At 39.6% G+C, this 18193-nt stretch overlaps 1 protein-coding gene across 2 annotated transcripts in view; it reads left to right on the forward strand.

The window, feature by feature from the left end:
* The window catches only part of dync2h1 (dynein cytoplasmic 2 heavy chain 1), a 164849-nt gene that overhangs the window by 44042 nt on the left and 102614 nt on the right, over window positions 1-18193 (forward strand). For both annotated transcript variants that reach the window (XM_084718107.1, XM_084718108.1), the window contains exons 46-59: window positions 49-308; window positions 1500-1746; window positions 2679-2830; window positions 3050-3194; window positions 4758-4860; window positions 6906-7070; window positions 9052-9176; window positions 11059-11307; window positions 11559-11667; window positions 12756-12869; window positions 13392-13534; window positions 14562-14643; window positions 15572-15735; window positions 17113-17250. In XM_084718107.1, the coding sequence (XP_084574233.1) occupies window positions 49-308; window positions 1500-1746; window positions 2679-2830; window positions 3050-3194; window positions 4758-4860; window positions 6906-7070; window positions 9052-9176; window positions 11059-11307; window positions 11559-11667; window positions 12756-12869; window positions 13392-13534; window positions 14562-14643; window positions 15572-15735; window positions 17113-17250 (2196 nt within the window). The remainder of the gene's footprint in view (window positions 1-48; window positions 309-1499; window positions 1747-2678; window positions 2831-3049; window positions 3195-4757; window positions 4861-6905; window positions 7071-9051; window positions 9177-11058; window positions 11308-11558; window positions 11668-12755; window positions 12870-13391; window positions 13535-14561; window positions 14644-15571; window positions 15736-17112; window positions 17251-18193) is intronic.

Below are 18193 nucleotides of genomic sequence, written 5' to 3' on the forward strand. Positions count from 1 at the left end.
CCTTTCTTAGTTCTTAACGTGTGCTCTTATTTCTTTGTACTTCTGCAGCTGCTGAGCTGGGCCAGGGAAAGCCCACCAGACACCAAAAAACCACTGGATACCTACTACGACTCTGACAGAGGCCATCTAGCAGCCTATACATTCCAGCGTCCCGAGGGTCTCACGCTGGAGCATCTCTCTCACACACACACACTGCCTGTTATTGAGACTCCGGACATGCAGAGAGGTCTGCACTGCTTCTCCCCGTGGCTCACCGCTCAGCACAGGCAGCCCTTCATGGTGGTAGGGCCGGAGGGCTGCGGAAAGGGGTAATTACACACATGCAGAAACGCATTCACACACAGAGCACAAACATTTACATCATCAGAAAAAGAGGAGGCGTTTGCATACACACTGACAATATGTAAACAGAGACATAGAATACAGTATGTATACACTTATTCACAAAATTACACACAAGCCCAAACTCAGAATGCATTTTAAAAACATTCATTGCATTATTGTGATTGCTGAATAACTGTTACAGTATGTTACATTCACTCATTTAACATCATTTCCATGATTGTTTCATATCTTTTATCAAATAGCTGTCTGTGTGTTTAAAGAGATAATCTGGATTATTTAATGTATGAAGTACGATAGTCAGTTTATTACCTACAGTAGATACTGGTTGGTGTGCTTCCAGTTTGGGGAGGCAGAAAGGACGACCAGCACGGAGGCTAAGGCTAGAAGAAGGGCTAGTGAGTTCACAGTGGAAGAGTGTGCATTATGGATTGTGATGCAGAGGCACTCAAACGTGGACACTCAAAATGACACAAGCACACAATCAACACTGACATCAAAGCTTGTTTTATTCAAGACTTGACCTTTCATGTAAAAGCACAGACGAGTTAGAGAAAGGCTCAGAACTGCGTGTGCATGTGTGTGTGGCGTATGTGCTCGGGCATGTGTATGTGTACACAGAGAGTCGTTGCCTCAAAAGTAATTGCTTCCCTCCTCAGGGGGTTGAAGAACAAGGGTCACTCAGTTCGCCTTTCACACTCCAGTTGAGTCTCACTCAAAGTCTCCTTTTCCTTTCCTTTTGTCTTCGCTCACTTTGTCTGAAAGATCACTGTGCCAATGAGGCACTTGGTTTGTCAGTTTACTCTTTTGATTTCTAATTAATTTTCACACACATACACTGGAATTAGTCTACATGCACATGCATGCACATCATTTACTTTCCAATTATTTTCTCTCTCTGTTTTGTGCCCTCTCAAAATGTCTCTCTTTGCCTTTGGGTCTGTTCTGACAAACATTGTTCTCTAGAACCAAAGTGGTGGTAAATACAGCACTAACTCTGATCCTTTCCTGTGATATTGGCCCCATCCTAAACATATATGAGAAGTATAAGAGTCACAGCATTTATACATTTGTCTAAAACTGGTCTCTTCACACCTTCAAAAATTAAGTGAGTGTGTGATTGTTGATATTTTATCTATGTATTGTTTTCTGTCTAGAATGCTCCTGCGCTATGCCTTCTCTCACCTGAGGTCCACACAAGTTGCCGTGGTTCACTGCAGTGCCCAGACCTCGTCTCGTCATGTCCTACAGAAGCTCGGTCAGACCTGCCTGTTGCTCAGCTCCAACACCGGCCGAGTCTTCAGACCCAAAGACTGTGAGAACCTGGTGCTCTACCTAAAAGACATCAACCTACCCAAACCTGACAAGTGGGGGACCAGCAACCTAATTGCCTTCCTGCAACAGGTAATGAGGATACATAAACAAAAGACAGATAGGCTGATAAATTAGTGAATTGATGATGTGGATTAAAGGAAGTATTGCAATCCCAGTGCTCAAACTAAAAAGTACTTGTGTCTCCTACCAGACTTGTTAATACACTGATTCTCAACATTTTCAAGTCAGAACCTCCCAGAATCATGAGGTCTGCCTGAGACTGTTCAGGATTACCTTATATCACATGAAAGCTACTAAAGTCACTACTACTAAAGAAATGGTCTACTAAAGAAAGAGCATTTCTTTGACTCTCACACACTCAATAAAATCTATTCTAAGGAAAATAACATTACTGTTATAGGTGATGTAATGTAAAAAAAAAAACATTCCACAGTCTAAAATACAGCCCTTCGCATCATGCTTACTGAACCAAACTGTTTAAATCTGGTATTTTATGTTACAGAATGTAAATGGTAGTAGTTGTAGTAGTTGTTAGTGTCTGTGCCTATTCAGAGCATGATGGGTTATGTTGGTATTTTTCATTTTTGTTCAGGTTTATAGCACTCAGCAGTGAGGGTCCACAAGCGAAAAACCCATTCATAATCTGAATAAAGGATTTAGATTATTAGCCACAATGTCATAACCATCCAAGGTAGACTTACCACGAGCTACAAGATTAGGAAACAAAGGTTTATGTTCTTGTAGAAACCACAAGTCCATATGAGATGAAACTTGTTTCAAGAAAAACATGTTTTATTTGCGATGTCATGGAGAAGTACTACACTACCCGCAATTCTGAAGTGTAACAGCATCGCTTTATTTCCACAGCAACATATTGCACATTCTCTGACAGCATTACGTAGCCTGTGAAATATATAAAGGGCTACATATTGCTCGCAGCTCTGCTGTATCTCCCACCTCCTTAACTTAAACTCTCCCATCTCTTTCTGTCGTTTCTTCAGGCTTTGACATATAAGGGATTTTATGATGAAAATCTGGAGTGGGTGAGTCTTGAGAACATCCAGGTGGTGGCCTCCATGTCAACAGGGGGTGCTGTAGGAAGCCATTCGCTCACCTCCCGCTTCTCATCTATAGTTCGCATCTGCACTATAGAGTAAGTGTGATGTAAATGTAGTTCACACATTGCCAGACTGCCTGCTATTACACATGTATTTGCATGTACGCACCCTAAATTTTGTTTCCCAACACCACCCCTCATCTCTCTCCGTTTCCCCCCTGCACTGTCGGCCTCCCTCTCACTCTGACCCCGACGCCCTCCCTTTTCACTTTCCTGCATCCATCTGTTTCTCTGCCTCTTTGCCTCTGCCTTCAGCTATCCAGACAGGGAGCAGCTGCAGACTATCTACTCGGCATACCTGCAGCCAGTTCTCCAGCACAGCCTGGGCAGTCAGGCATCCTGGGCCAGCACAGGGAAAACACACCAGCTGGCTGGCTCTCTTGTGCAGCTCTACGAACAGGTATTGACTTGAACAGGGTGTTCATTCATGTTCACATTTGTATGTGTAGCAACATTGCCTTGCTGGAGACATTGAAAGCATAAACAAGTCATTGGAGACTCTGATTGGCGTTTGAGTGATTGCACACTGAATCCATGGTTGCAGCAGAAGTAAAGCACACACAGGCTGGACATGGACTGATGAATGTGATCAGGAAGAAATCACTACATCCATTTGCATAACACTGCCCAGGTCCTCGTATGCTTTGATTTCATGGGTTTTGGTTGAGTGCCTACCAGTGTTTGGGGAAAGCACACCAGAATTCTTTAGATAACTATTGCAAGTCTCCAGTTAATGAAAAACATTATATTGCAGAGATTGTTATATATAGAGAGCATGATGCGGTAGATGTTTTCCGTAGGCGGTGAAAATGTCAGACTAAACGTTGTACTTTTACAGTAGATGAAAATCAATTCCATAAGCATGTCTGACTCCTTTATTTAACCTCATGAAATTGATTTTTTTGAGCATCCTACTGTGTGTAACGTCACACATCTCACATAATAACCTGTGAGACATTTTTAAGTAATAATTGGATGCACTTATTGTCTCTCACAGTTCTCTTGCCATCTTCAGTTGTATGTAAATGTCAAGGCAAACTTATGTAGAACATTACAGGTATTGCAGTATTTAAACAAAGCTGCCATCTTCTGTTAAGATTATTAACAGAACCTGTACTGTACCCATATGATGTGTTCACTTCAGACCTTAAAAGTCTTTAAGTCTGTATTAGAATTTTAGGCTTTAACTTGTCTTTTAGATAGTTTGCCCAAAAATTAAAGCAGCAAAAATGTAGGAACTACTTTCTTTCTACTTTTTTTCTGTATGTAACTTCTCACAAGGTGTGTAGATTATCTTGAGTACCCGGGTCAGTGTTTATGGAAAGGGACATTGTTGTTGAATTTTTCGAATGTATAATTTTTTTTTCTTTTTTTGGTGCTTAAGGCATCAGCCGAGACCCATTTAGTCTCATTATAGGGAGAAGAGCAGACATCTCTACAGCCGATATCTCCAAAACACAGCAACTCAGGCCAAAACGATCTAGATGGATAAATAACACTACAGGCCAGAGGAACGATGTGTATTTTAAACCATTCTTACATTGTTAAAACCATCATACTTTTTATGCCAGAATTGTTGTGAAATAGGTCTGAAATTACAATCAAAATTGACTTAAAATGGTCCTAAAAAGTCTTAAACTTAACTCGTGTAGACCTGCAGCAACCCTGTTTTGAGTTTTTTTTTATTGTGTCTAGGACATTGTGCAAGAATAGGCAGTGAATGATGCCAAATATGGTTTCAAATTGCCACAATGACTGACACCAATTTTGCTTTTAGAGGTAGAATATCTGTGTCATGCTTGATTCCTTTTAGAAATATAAACGCTTTTTTTCTATTTATTTTGTGAATTACTGTAAATTTGACCATAAAGTCAACATATTGTCAATTGCCTCTTAACTTTGTGCTATATAGATATGTGTGTGTGTGTGTATCACTTATTTCTTTGTGTATCTTTATTCTCAGGTGAAAGCGAAGTTTACAGTGGATGACCACAGCCACTACCTATTTACCCCCTGTATCCTCACAGAATGGGTCCTCAGCCTGCTGCGATATGACCTCACTGCAGGTAACCAAGCACAAATGCAAGAATGCACACATATTAATATGTGTGTGTGTTTGAAGACTTTTTCTACAAGAGTAAGATTGGTGTAGTAACCAGGGACACTCTGACCTTTTCTAAGTTAGGGAAAGTAAAAACTTTCAGCCTCCATTGAGGCCCTGAAAAATATCACCCTTTTTATAACTTTTATAATGTGGGCAATCTCAAGAATCAGACCCATGGCACATAACAGTCTTTTTCGGTTTCAGGAGGCACTGTTGTATGCAAACAAAAACAGAAAGGTGGATTTAATGACCCACTGGTTGTCTACTAAATCCTTCGAGTCCTCACATAACATAACTTTGCTGTCGCTGAGGAACATAAAGCATTAATAACTCTGTCAGTTTTGATGCCAGAATCAAAAAGACAGCACCAGATGGCTAAGTTTCTTGTCAGTATTCTTTTAGCTCAGAGCAACTGTCGGCAACTCTCACCTTTCTCTTCATTCGATCTCTCTCTCCCTCCCTCCATCCTCTCTCCTCTCTTTCCTCACTTCCTCTCTGTCACTTGTCTGTCTCCCCCTCTTTTATCATCCTCTCCCTTTGCTGTCCTTTCATCTCTCCTTCTGTCACTCTTTCTCTCCTTCTGCAATGTGTTCCTGCTGTGATAGTGAGTCCAATCATTTATTTTAATTAAACACGTCAGCGGACAAACTTCTCTTTTCCTGTGCTCATCATTTTTTAACTTACTCTTTCTTTCCTTCCTCCATGTTTCTCCTCTTGCTGCTTACCTTCTTTTTGGTATGTAAAAGTCCTCCTCTCTTCATCTTTATTCTGTGACTGTGTTGATGTTCCTGGTGAATTTGAGTGTGCATGTGATCACAATGAATATATTAACAACATGTCTAACTTCCATAACTTTATGAGAAGAATGTATCAAATGACAATGTAAATACAATGTGAGAGTGTGAAAAGAATCACTAAGTAAAAGAGAAAGTAATACTATTCAGCCTTTGATTTCAGTTATTTAAATTTAGAGCTAATTTCGTTTTGTTTGAAATTGTCACACCCCTAATCAGTATCAGCATATATATCAGCCAATAAGTGACTCAAAATTACAGTACAAACATGCCAAAGATAAGATATATTTAAGGGTCATTAAGATGTTGCCTTTACGTAAGTTTTTTTTTAACACTTGGTTGCAATTCTCTAATAACCAAATTTAACGGATTCTTTCCAATGTTTTTTTATTTATATTGTATTTGCTTTAATAAAACACAATTTTTATTAACAGATTTCTTAATCTCTCAAATAAAAATATCAGTACTTGTCTTAAAAATCCTTTATTGGCTCTGGTGGTAGAGTCACCTCTGATGTGGCTTTTGTGCAGGGAAATCATTTGAAAGCCATAGGCATAGAAAATGTTTAGCATGACAACTTGGCACTTTAAGTGTTTTCTTTTCCTTAGTGGTCTTTAAAATTTAATATTCCAGGAAAACCCTGGAGTGTCAACTGTGTCTCAGTTTGACTGTCTTCCTCAGCTCTTGCAATATAATGTGACAGACACTGTTGAAGCCAGCGGCCTATGAGACCACGATTTTGGCTTGTCCCCATAGCGCTCTCTTTTTAGCTAGCAGCACTGTGCTGATTCTTGGGGGAATTGAGTAAATTTAGTCTCACCCCGGGAGGTGCTTTTTGTCATGCCCCATCCTGCCAAAAACAGCCCTTTGACTCATGCTGAAGCCTGAGTCATAGTGTGACCGCTGCGCTTGTGTCTGTGTCTGTACTTTCTGAAACTTAAACAACTATGACCGATATGGACAGATTACAAAACACTCATTGTGTGAGTTACGGTGTAAGTGAGAAGCATGTTCTTTTGCGGATGAATCATTGAAGTCTGGTATGTAGCCACTTCAGTAGTTTTTCTGCTGTTTCAAGAGTCTGATCACAAAAAAATTTCAAAGAAAATCAACAAATCTCATCCTGTGTGTAAATGCAGGCATGCCCATCTTAGCATATCCTGCTGGGTATTACTCAAATATGTGTGTGTTTATCTCATACATTCTCTTTTAGCTCAATCTAATGTGACAGACAGCGTGTTGGAGGTGGTAGCATACGAGGCCAGGAGGCTGTTCAGAGACCGGCTAGTTTCCTCCAAAGACCTTCACACATTTGATAACATCCTCTCATCCATCATACGAGGAGACTGGGGCTCTGACGCTCTCGACAACATGACCGGTATGAGATAACTCTATTCTCTGACATTTTCAAATCAAACATACACGTAGAAAACAGTTGTTTTCAGGCCAGATAGATTCAGCAGCCCAACATTGATGCAAAGCAGGAAAAAACTCCTTTCCTGATTGACTACTTAATGCAAGTCATGCCAACATTTCCAGGTTGCCACTTATTCCTAAATGAAAGCAATTTTTGTTTGGCTCTGTTCTTTGGCAGCTCTGTGTTTATGGCAGCTTCTCAGCTAATGGTCTGTTTGCTTATTCTAAACCAGCATGACATTAATAAAATGTTTCCCTTTTTCAATTGGTTTGACTGCTCGCAACCACTTAAAATTGTAAACAAAACTCCTTGTGCTTAACAATGTTTCTCATTCACTGACCAGGAACATAGTGTCACTCGCAGGTAATGACATTAGAATCTCTTGGTTATAGCAGGGCTAAGATGTTGCCAACTGGTTTTAAATCCTGGATGGAGCTGGCTAGATTCCAATGCTGTACTTGTCTGCCAACTCCCAGTGTGACATAAATAAGAACAAAGTCACACAAGACCCAAGAGTCATACCAGAAATGTCTAGTGTTGTGCACACTGTGCAGGAGGTGTCTTTAGTGCTCAGAGAGGGACAAGAGTAAAAGATACAGAACTGGCCCTCCTCAAATATAAATGTACTCACTGTAGTAGTTATACTAATATGTACTATACCTTGTAATAGTCTGCACAGCAGCACATGAAATACTTGCCAAATGCCGGCAAGAGGAAGACATAGTCAGTTTTCTTCATGCAAATTAAGCTCAGAAGCCAGTTAAAAAACATGCAAAGACTCCCCTTTTTCTTTCTTCTTTTTTTTTCAGTTTTCATTTCACCTATAATATTATATTACTGTATTGAGTATCAGTATCTTTTCATGTTAACTGTTTATACCTAAACACTCATAAAATTACTGTTTTTTACCTTTTTGGCTGTACCATTATTATATATTATTCTAGTTATCCTTCCCACAGTTGCTGCCCCTGGCCTAGATGCTACTTGTTTAACCTAAATTACCTTCTGTTTACTATACAAGATTAGATGCAGTGGGGAAGTGGGTCGGGGAACCTAAAGGGCACAGTTGATTGTTTATATTCCAAGGATTGTCATTATGTTGTTTTTATACTGTTCAAATTAAATAAAATTATTAAACAATATTCAGTGACAGCTGGCTCAACTCAAAGAGGTGTAATGATCAAGAATATGTCCTGGTTGCTGAATAAACACAGTGACAAATCTATAATCAGGGGCCTTGAAACTGCCAAACAGTACTGGCAGTTAGACTAAAGACACCAGTGAGACAGAGGCCTAAAGGATAAATTATTGTCATAACACCAACAGGTCCAAAATGTTCTTCTAGCTACAGTGTCATACCAAGAACCAAATTCACCAGCAGTTTAAACTTGAAATCATTGGTGGGGTATAACACCAGAGCTCAGTGACTAACAGACACGAAGCCGCAGCATCCCAGAATGTGGCACCTGGCAATGATTGCAGAGACACAGCGATGCCTTGCAAGTGCAATAGCTTTTTCCTTATTGGTAATGTCTAGACTGCTGAATATAAACATAAGCAGTCTGCATTTATTTTTAAGCTGTGTGAGAATCTCAGTGAAAAGCTGGCACTGTGTAGCCTTAGTGAGGAATTCCTATTCCAAAGTGTGGCCGAACATGCAGTCTGCCTGCAAAACAAACACCTACCTGCCTCTCCGCAACATCTGGGATGATAGCTGTGGGATTACAATTCAAAATGCTCATAATAAAACATTCAGATGCACGTTTGATTTGATTTCTACATGCATTTGACTGGTATTGGTTCATTTTGTGACGGTGCTGCGTTTGCAGTACTAATTTTTTTGTGTTTTGGCTCTCCTCTCTAATCAGCCTCTATGCTGTGTCATTTGATGTGCACATATATAGGTGTGTTACTAACAGTCTAATATTTCCCCTGCATGCAGATGGTTTCTATGTGACCTGGGGAGCCTCTGAAGGGGCTGTAATGGCTCCAGGACAGTCTCTGCCTCCTCATGGTAAACAACTCGGTCGTCTGGATTCAGCTGACCTAAAACAAGTTATACAGAAGGTACGCAGCGGGAACTGTTTTGTAGGGCTCTAGATGTTTTCGGAGCTTTGTTAATAATGTTGACATTCAAATTCTAAATCAACAGTTGAATGCTGCACAGCTTTTCTTTTTGGCATGTCTGTTCATTCTGTTTACACCATGTATTTCTGCACAGTTGAAGGAAAAGATTAGGCTACATTATTATTATTATTAGTATTACACTATTTGTAGAATTAGATTCCAGTGGTGGCTGTATAGGATTATTTACATCTTGTGTGATCCAAAACATTTCCAATAACTCACGGGTTGCTGTAAAGTCCGGAAGTCAAAGTTTATTGAAAAAGATAGATGTACTCATTTCCAAAACTTGCAACGTTTCGATCTGATGAAAATTCTGCTTCAATTCATATTCGTTGCCATGTAGCCTTTCAGAAATTTTCACTGCAGTCAAAAACTGTTTGCTCTCACACTTGAAATAACACAGCTGTCTAGCAGATCTAACAGCAACATAAATTACATTTATATTGATGAAACTGTTGTAGCAATCAAAGAAAGTTGACTTAATAAAAACAGACTAACACATTTAATCCAATGAATCACCTTATTAAAACTGAAGAGTTTGTTTGAGGATTTTTTTTATTTCTTTAGGATGATTACATGATATTTTATTTAACCTTCATTTAGCCAGGGAAAACCCACTTAGGCTGAGGTCTCATTTTCGATGGTGCTGCCTTCTCCTAGCAGCCAGAGATGGCCAGCCAACTTCTTGATAAAAATTGCGATGATATGTTCTAAAATTATCACCAGTAATAAAACAAAGTGCTGACTGATAAACAGTCTCAGTGTGTTTCAAGGTGGTAGAGGTAGCATGCATATAAATAGTCACCATAGTACAGACTGGAAAGTAAATTATTCTAGCTGCTTTCTGATTTGAGTGGAAAAACTTGATCGATGTCTAAAAGAAACCCAAGATTCAGCCTTAACATTGTAGCTAGCTTATCAACATGTGGTTTGAAGGAAAATTTTTCAACAATAAATACCCCAAGGTACTTGTATGAAGACAATTTCACTTTAAGAGCCATCCAAATTTCAAATGTTGCAATCAGCGAAGAGCTGGACTGCATGTATTTTGTTTTTTCCCTCCATTTAACACAAGGTTGAGCTCTTGAAGTTGGCCCTGGAGTAGGTCAAAAGATGTCTGCAAAATCAATAATGCTCCTGTTAACATAGAAGCAGATGAATAAAGCACAGCATTACCAGCATAGAAATGCACCTTGCAGCCATTATCAAAAGAGGCTATGTTATTGATATACAAGGTGAAAAGTAATGGGCCTAAAATTAAACCCTGCGGCACACCTTTTGTGGCCTTCAACATGGGTGAGTAAGTAGAGTCAGCAACAGTGCATTGGATTCTGTCTGCAAAATAGCTTGTAAACCAATGGTAGATATTCTGATCGAGGCCCGTGGAGGCTAGTTTATCCACTGAGAGTGTATGATCATTTATGTCAAAGGCTAGTGACATCTGAAGCAAAAACCTCAATAGAAGCTTTTATAGTAAAAAGAATGTAATTCAGTATAGTGTATCATGTGTGGTCAGGGCTGTTGGAATGAATATGTAAACATGCATATGCATATTTTGTTGTTTAGCTACAATTATGAAATTCTGGTTAAATGCAATACCTATATGGTAATAACACTCTGACAGAGGCTAATCTGTGTAATGAGAACTATTGCTTTTGATGTTTTTGCTGATTAAAAACTTTGATATGTTTAGAAAACTAATATTTTTAATGCAGGACTTTCATGCTATTTAATGAAGCATTGCGGCATTTTGTTTGTCTTTGTGTGAGTGTGTGGTGCACCTCCTCACCTGTGTGTGTGTTCCTCTGTTTTCTTGCTCTAGGGAGTAGTGCTGTACAGTCGTGATAACAGGGAGCTGGATCTCCTCCTGTTCTGGGAAGTGTGTGACTTTGTGTCCAGGGTGGATCGTGTCCTGAGCAGACCCGGTGGCTCTCTGCTTCTGGCGGGACGCAGTGGAGTGGGCCGACACACAGCCACGTGCCTGGTGTCACACATGCATGGATACACGTTGTTCACGCCCAAAATCTCCCGTGGCTATATGCTTAAGCAGTTCAGCAATGACCTCAAGACGGTATGAGCGGATCATCTTTATTGGTTCACACTGTGCCAAGCTAACCACTTTTTGCAGGATGCACTTAGAGATAATTGCAGTGTACTGGCAAGCTCTTTAATTCTTGTTTTTCAAACTGACTGTTAAATGGCACTTGTAAGCAGCAGTTAAAGCAGCAATGTACAGATCGATTTCTAAAGGCCCTTTGTTGTCCATATATATGTGGTGTACATGTATGTATATGTGTATCAAATGCATATGTGTGTGTGTAGGTGATGCAGCTGGCAGGTCTGGAGGGCCAACAGGTGGTTCTACTGTTGGAAGACTATCAGTTTGTTCACCCAGCTTTCTTAGAGATGGTCAACAGCCTGCTGTCATCAGGTTTGTATTGTGTTTGTGTGTCTGTTTTTCCTTACTTTCATTTTGATTAGAAGAGGTTAGGCTGCTTGGACCATAAGCTTCCAACTTCTTTGTAGAGTTTAAGCAAAAAAAAATTGGCACTTTCTATGTGGCTGTCCAGTCAGGGTTGATAGTAAATGTAGTCAATTGAAGAAATAAATTCCTCAGTATGTGCTATATTGACCAAGAAAACTGAGCTGATGAAATTTAGCTGTCTAGCTAACTTTAGGGCATTCTGACTGCCCATTGTCCCTGTGAAATAAACAAATAAAATAAATCAAAGTTCTCCCGCTCACAGGTCTGTGCAGCAGTGCCTGCATGTACCGAGAAGCATTGCGGGTGAATTTCTGATAACCACGCCCATGTTGCTGTGTTATCATCACCTTGTGCATTTTTGCTTTTGTTTTTCAGCAAACAAATTACACTCAAAATATGTAGGGTGTAGGGAGGTGGATAGATACAGTCTGTAACCATAACTGTAAAAAAGTGTACAAAAACTGTATTTACACTTAGTGAATAGTGAAAAATCAACCATATGAACTGATAAAAGAACATTTATTTTTGCGTAAGAGACCCTGGATTATTAACACAGTATTAGCGTATGTGTATTATTAACATGATTTAAGTATTTCAGTTTGTGAGAATCACAGTTATTGTCAGTACTGGTATATCACACCTATGCTACTGTTTTATTTCTAGGCAGCTTAAAGGTGATGACAAAACTCCAGTGAGCAACCAAATTATTCCTTTTTCTTTTTCTATTCTGCCATTCCTCATTCTTTGGTCAATTTTCACCAAAAATAAATAATGATTTTGGAATACTGTATGTGTGCACTGAATCTTTTACATAGTCAACACATTACAACCCTTTGTTTTGGAATATACATGGTCTGCATTTGAATCACTACTATGAACTAGAATGACCACAATAACAATATAAATAATTTTAGCAACAACTAGGCTGTAAACCAGCCATAGTTTTTGCCCCTGCTATGTTTTATTTAGGTTCTTCTGAGAGAAGTGTGTGTAAAGAAACACTGATCATTTCTTTGTGTGTGTTATGTTTTCAGGTGAGGTTCCAGGTCTGTACACCCCTGAAGAACTGGAGCCTCTCCTGTCCTCTCTCAAAGATGCTGCTTCCCAGGATGGATTCACCGGACCACTCTACAACTACTTCTCCTACAGTCAGTACTGAAACTTTATCGACAGTACAGTCCCTCTGTCTGTCTGCGTGCTATGTATTATTTTGTCTGCTCCCATCTATGTGATGTACTGTACGTGGGTCCCTTGTCCTGTTGTCGCTGTAAAAGTCAACTACACGTGTCATTTCTTCTCGCTGATTGTTCTATCTGTTCTCCTCTGTGATTGTGTCTGACTCTGTTCCTCTGCCTCCCTGCTGTGCAGTGGTGTGTGTACTGTTGAAATAGTGTCACTGAGGTTGAGTTTGCCGCTAGAGAATCAAATCAATAGCTCTATTATTGTCAAAGTAAACCCACTAAAGAGCTCCCTGCTCACCTTCACTATCTAACTCTGTCGGGGACATACAAGCTAAAAGGGACAATATCAGTTACACAAAAACTAGTGTCTGTCTTCACATGGTCCCTTACTGTTTTTGATTCCCTCAAACAACATTTTGTGATGAACTCCTCCACTGCTTTTATTCCCCAACTGTTCTGCTGTTCTTTGTGTATCACACCCCCCCTCAGGAATCCAGCAGAACCTCCACATTGTTCTCATCATGGACTGCTCCAACTCTAACTTCACCATCAACTGTGAGAGCAACCCTGCTTTCTACCGCAGGTGTTCTGTCCAGTGGATGGAAGGATGGTCTGAAAGCAGCATGAAGAAGGTTAGAGGAGGAGGAGGAGGACGGGACAACAAGTACAGCAACAAGATCAAAAACCGATATTAAAGCTACTGCAATAAGTTTTTAACTGGCTAAGAAACAGGCTTGCTGATACCTACATAAGTTAACAAGATCATCCATGAGAAGATTGACTGTTCCTGTATAGCTGCTCTTATATCTGCCACCAAATTGGATCCTCTGTGAAATCAGATGAAACAAGCCTGTGTTTATATTTTTCACAGGCAAAGTTACAGTGAGTCGTATGTTAGCCTGTTAGTGTTAAAAAGGAGATATTTTTCAGATAATTTTATTTTTGCCATTATATTTTGTGGTTATGCCAATGCCACTGACACATCTTACAGAAAAAGCTCAGCTTCACCTAGTGCACCGAAAAAGCAAACGATTTTATAATTCTGGTACCAGAAAGTTCAATTCACATTTGCAAAATTGATCATTTATATTATAAAAGATCAATACTTGGCTTCCGTTTATTGATACAAAATTGTCTCACAAAATATTGTGATACTGTGCTGTATTGATTTTCTCCCCCCACCCTTGTATTTGAGGTCATTAAATCTGGCTAAAAGTGTTGAGTATTGAGATTTACACATGCCTGAAAGATTGAAAAGACAGACTTGTGTAACTCAGACTTATAATATTTCTGGCAAGCTAACAGATGCTCTGCTATACTGCCTAATCTGCTGCAGAATATAAATATGTACTTTTATGCTTTACCAGTATCCAGTGGCTCCAGATCCAATATTGACCCTACCACTGTTAGGCTCAAGAAGTAAATTTACTTACCTGCAGCATCTGAAAGTTAAACTTGGAAAACACGACACATTATTTTTAAAAAGCAGGTTAGAGAAGAAAGTTTTTAATATACGCATCAGTGCTTTCTATCTAAATTTCACATCTGGTGTGTGTGTGTGTGTGTGTGTGTGTGTGTGTGTGTGTGTGTGTGTGTGTGTATGTGTGTGTGTGTGTGTGTGTGTGTGTGTGTGTGTGTGATATCTTGTCACATTGTCAGATTCCTGAGCTGCTGCTGGCAAAGACAGAAGGTGGAGGAGAGGAGAATGATAGAGAAACAGCCACAAAGGGGAGAAGCTCAGGTAAGAGCATGTGTTCTCATAGAAGAGGTCTGTAATTATATAGAAAATTACCTACTTTGAATAAATCACCTTACTGAATTCTATGAGTACGTTATTTATAAATATGATGATGTTATTTTTGTAGTTCATCCATGTCACCCCCAATTTAAAAAAATGTAGATTTTTGCTCTTACTTGTAGTGCTGTTTATCCGTCTAGATAATTTTAGTGTGAGACGTCTGCCGTTTTTCAAATATAATGAAACTAGATGACACTTTGTTTGTCGTGCTCAAATCACAAAAATATATATTTGAAAAACTAAAATGTATTTTGATGATTTTTTTTCCAGAAAGCATGACCCAGTTACTCAGGTCTGATCTACAGAATTTGTTTTGAGCAGTTACATGTAGGAACTTTTTTTCTGCCACTCTACATGCACCAACCGCATCACTGTGCAGAAGTACATGTGCAACTACTCATGAACGAGAGGTTTGTGCTTTGAGACAGAGTGGGATGTAAAGATTAATGGCTTCCTCCTCAGCTGAGATGTACCATTAGCACCACTGAGCTAGCTGAAAGAGAGTGCCATCACTGTTGAGTTTTTCAAATGTATTTTTTGGTGGTTTTAGCATCAAGTGCCATCTAGTTCTGTTATATTCAAAAGAAGGCAAACATCTCTATAGCCGATATCTCCAAAACTCAGCAACTCACACCAAAACAATCTAAAGGGATAAACAGCAAAACAGTTAAGAGGTAAAATATGGATTTCTGATTTTAAGGTGAATTATGCGTTTAACCACAAATTCTGCACCTTGGAAGACCTTTGAAATGACCTCGGAAGCTTATTAACATCGTTTCCAGCTGTGTTTGGCCATGTTTCATGTTATGAACTTGACCTCCTGATTTTAAACCAGTTTGTGCTCTCAAGCCTCACCACCTTCTGCTCCCAGCAGGGTCTGGGCAGGGAGACCTGTGTCGTTTGTTCCTGATGGTCCATGAGTCATGCAGAGAACATGGTGCGACACCAAGCCAGTACATGGCCTTCCTGCATGTTTACACTGCAGTATACAGCCGGAAGCAGAGCCAGCTCACTACGAGACAACAGCATCTGCAGGTACAATATCAGCAGTGTTACAATATGGGCCTTGTGTTGTACAAGGTCAGTATGCACCAAGAGCTAAGATGTAAGCAACATGTGCTTCTTTGATTGTGTGATTATTTCCCACATGTTGATTAAGTAGACAGACAAAAAAATAGTCAGGTTTTTTGTACTTTGAAATATAGAGAGTACAAGTATGTTGATTACTAACCCTGTTAAGAACAACCTGTTGTGAAGCACAGATATTGTATGGATAATGCTATGGTGTCAACACATTTTGGATGAATGCTTTTGCTGTTTACACAAAATAAGGACAACTCAGCTTGAGTCTCACTTGTCACTCTGCACGTGTGGCTACACTTAGTGTAACCTGTCTGTTTTTTTTTTTATTTGTGCCCACTGATAAAACAGTGAGTGGGAGGCTAACAGATGAAAACATGCCGGGGGGGGGGGGGGGGGGTGTTGCTGTTTCAATGACTGTTTGGGGTTGGAAATGGATTTTGGGTTTTATTGAAATTTAAGTTATTTGTCCTGTGATTGTTTGAGTAATTGTTTACTGACTCAGCCAGTAGTGTAGCCAGTACCTATATCAAATGCCAAGTCTACTTACAGACAGGTAACACAGTTTGAAACATGAAACTTTATTGTGTTTTCCTTTAATTTGTCATCCCTCTGTAGTATTCTCTTATGAAACATAACTTTGGTTGTTTATAGCACAATAATGTCTGATCTCATGAAAAAAAAAGAAATAAAGTCTTATAATTTTGAGCATATATGTGTATATAAATATGGAATTTTCCACTGCTGTAAGATGCTGGAAAAACTTCAAGAAAAAAATTACTTGAAAAGTTCTTGATTTTGCCTTTGGAAAAGATGCAAAAACCCCATGCTTAATTATTTTCATTTTATTATTTGTATTTTATTTTATAAAATGACTGCTAATAGTTTTATTTTGCACTTCTGCATACATAATTCAAACATTCACTGCCAAATACAATTCATGCCAATTATTTGCACATACTTTGATCATGGCTGTCTACTTCTACTTTATTTTATTAAAGAGGAAAGACAAAGGCACTTGACAGCATGATTTTTCTTTGTTTTTGTAATATCACAATAAATATCATACAATCATACAACATCATATCATGGTGTTATTGTACCTTGGGTTTTCATTATGGTTACGTCCCCAGTCATGTAGCATATTGACAAAACGCCATACATTGACAGTTTAACAATAGCAGAGGCATATGTATTTCAAATAGATTTAACCAGAAAGTTGAGCAAAAGGGTCTGTCTTTAGCATTCATTATTTATCGTTTCTAATTGCAAATGCAGTGTCTGCAAGTGTGCAGAATTACAGTAAGAGCACTGTGGAACTTGTGTCTGCAGGCAGGAGTATCAAAACTGAACGAAGCCAAGGCATTGGTCGATGAGCTGAAGAGGCGGGCTGCAGAGCAGAGTGCACTGCTGAAGACTAAACAACAGGAGGCGGATTCTGCCCTGCAGGAAATCACAACCTCCATGCAGGTATGTGTGTGCTGTGTTTGTGTGTGCATAGGTGTGTCTGTGACTGTGTGTATGTCCGTGTGTGTATCTTTGACACTCAGTGGCAGGGAGGACAGAGGTCCTGCAGGGTTTCATGTCTCCTCCAAGTTGCATCTGTCCTCCTCTCAACTCTCACTGTGGCCCTCCTCCCTGCTGGCCATCTTCTCTTCTCTTCTCTTCTCTTCTCTTCTCTTCTCTTCTCTTCTCTTCTCTTCTCTTCTCTTCTCTTCTCTTCTCTTCTCTTCTCTTCTCTTCTCTCATAGTCTCTTATCTTATTTTTGCCTCTCTCTTTCAGTCCTCTTCTCCTCATCTCCACTGTATTATACTAGCTTTTTTCTAGATTTCCCATGGCTGTGTGTCCCCTGCTGTGAAGACATAGTTTGTTTGTGTGCGTATGTGCATTTGTTTGTTCTGCGACTTCACATCCATTGTTTTCTGTCTCCCAATATGCATGTCTCCATTTCCTCCTGCTGGCTCTGTCTGGAGGATGGATGGATAGATAGATGTGCAGAGGGAAAAAGGAAGCTGAACCCTGTTCATTAGCTATGATATCCTTCTGTCTCTCTATCTGTGGGGAATCTGCTTTTTGAGTGAGATGGAGGGAAAGAGGGAGACAGAAGAAACAAGAGATGGAAAAACTGTCAGCGTCAGTTTGTCAGTTTGCAGAATGATAATTAACAACTAGACTCATCTGTTTGGGCTGTAGCAGCCATTTCTCCTATAGAGATGGAGACAGCAGGGGAGGAAACAGGGTGAAGACTGGGACAGAGAGACGAAGAGTGAAACAAACCAGGTGTGAAAGTGATAGAGGTTTGGTGAAGTTGGAAACAGAGTAGGAAGCAATGGCGAAGGAAGGAAAATAGGATTTGGAGAGGGACTAAGCGAGTAAATATGTGATATATAGAAAGGGGTCAAGGCTCGACAA

This window comes from Lutjanus erythropterus, chromosome 4 (genome assembly GCF_056507025.1).
Source record: "Lutjanus erythropterus isolate fLutEry1 chromosome 4, fLutEry1.hap2, whole genome shotgun sequence".
NCBI classification, from domain to species: Eukaryota; Metazoa; Chordata; class Actinopteri; order Lutjaniformes; family Lutjanidae; genus Lutjanus; species Lutjanus erythropterus.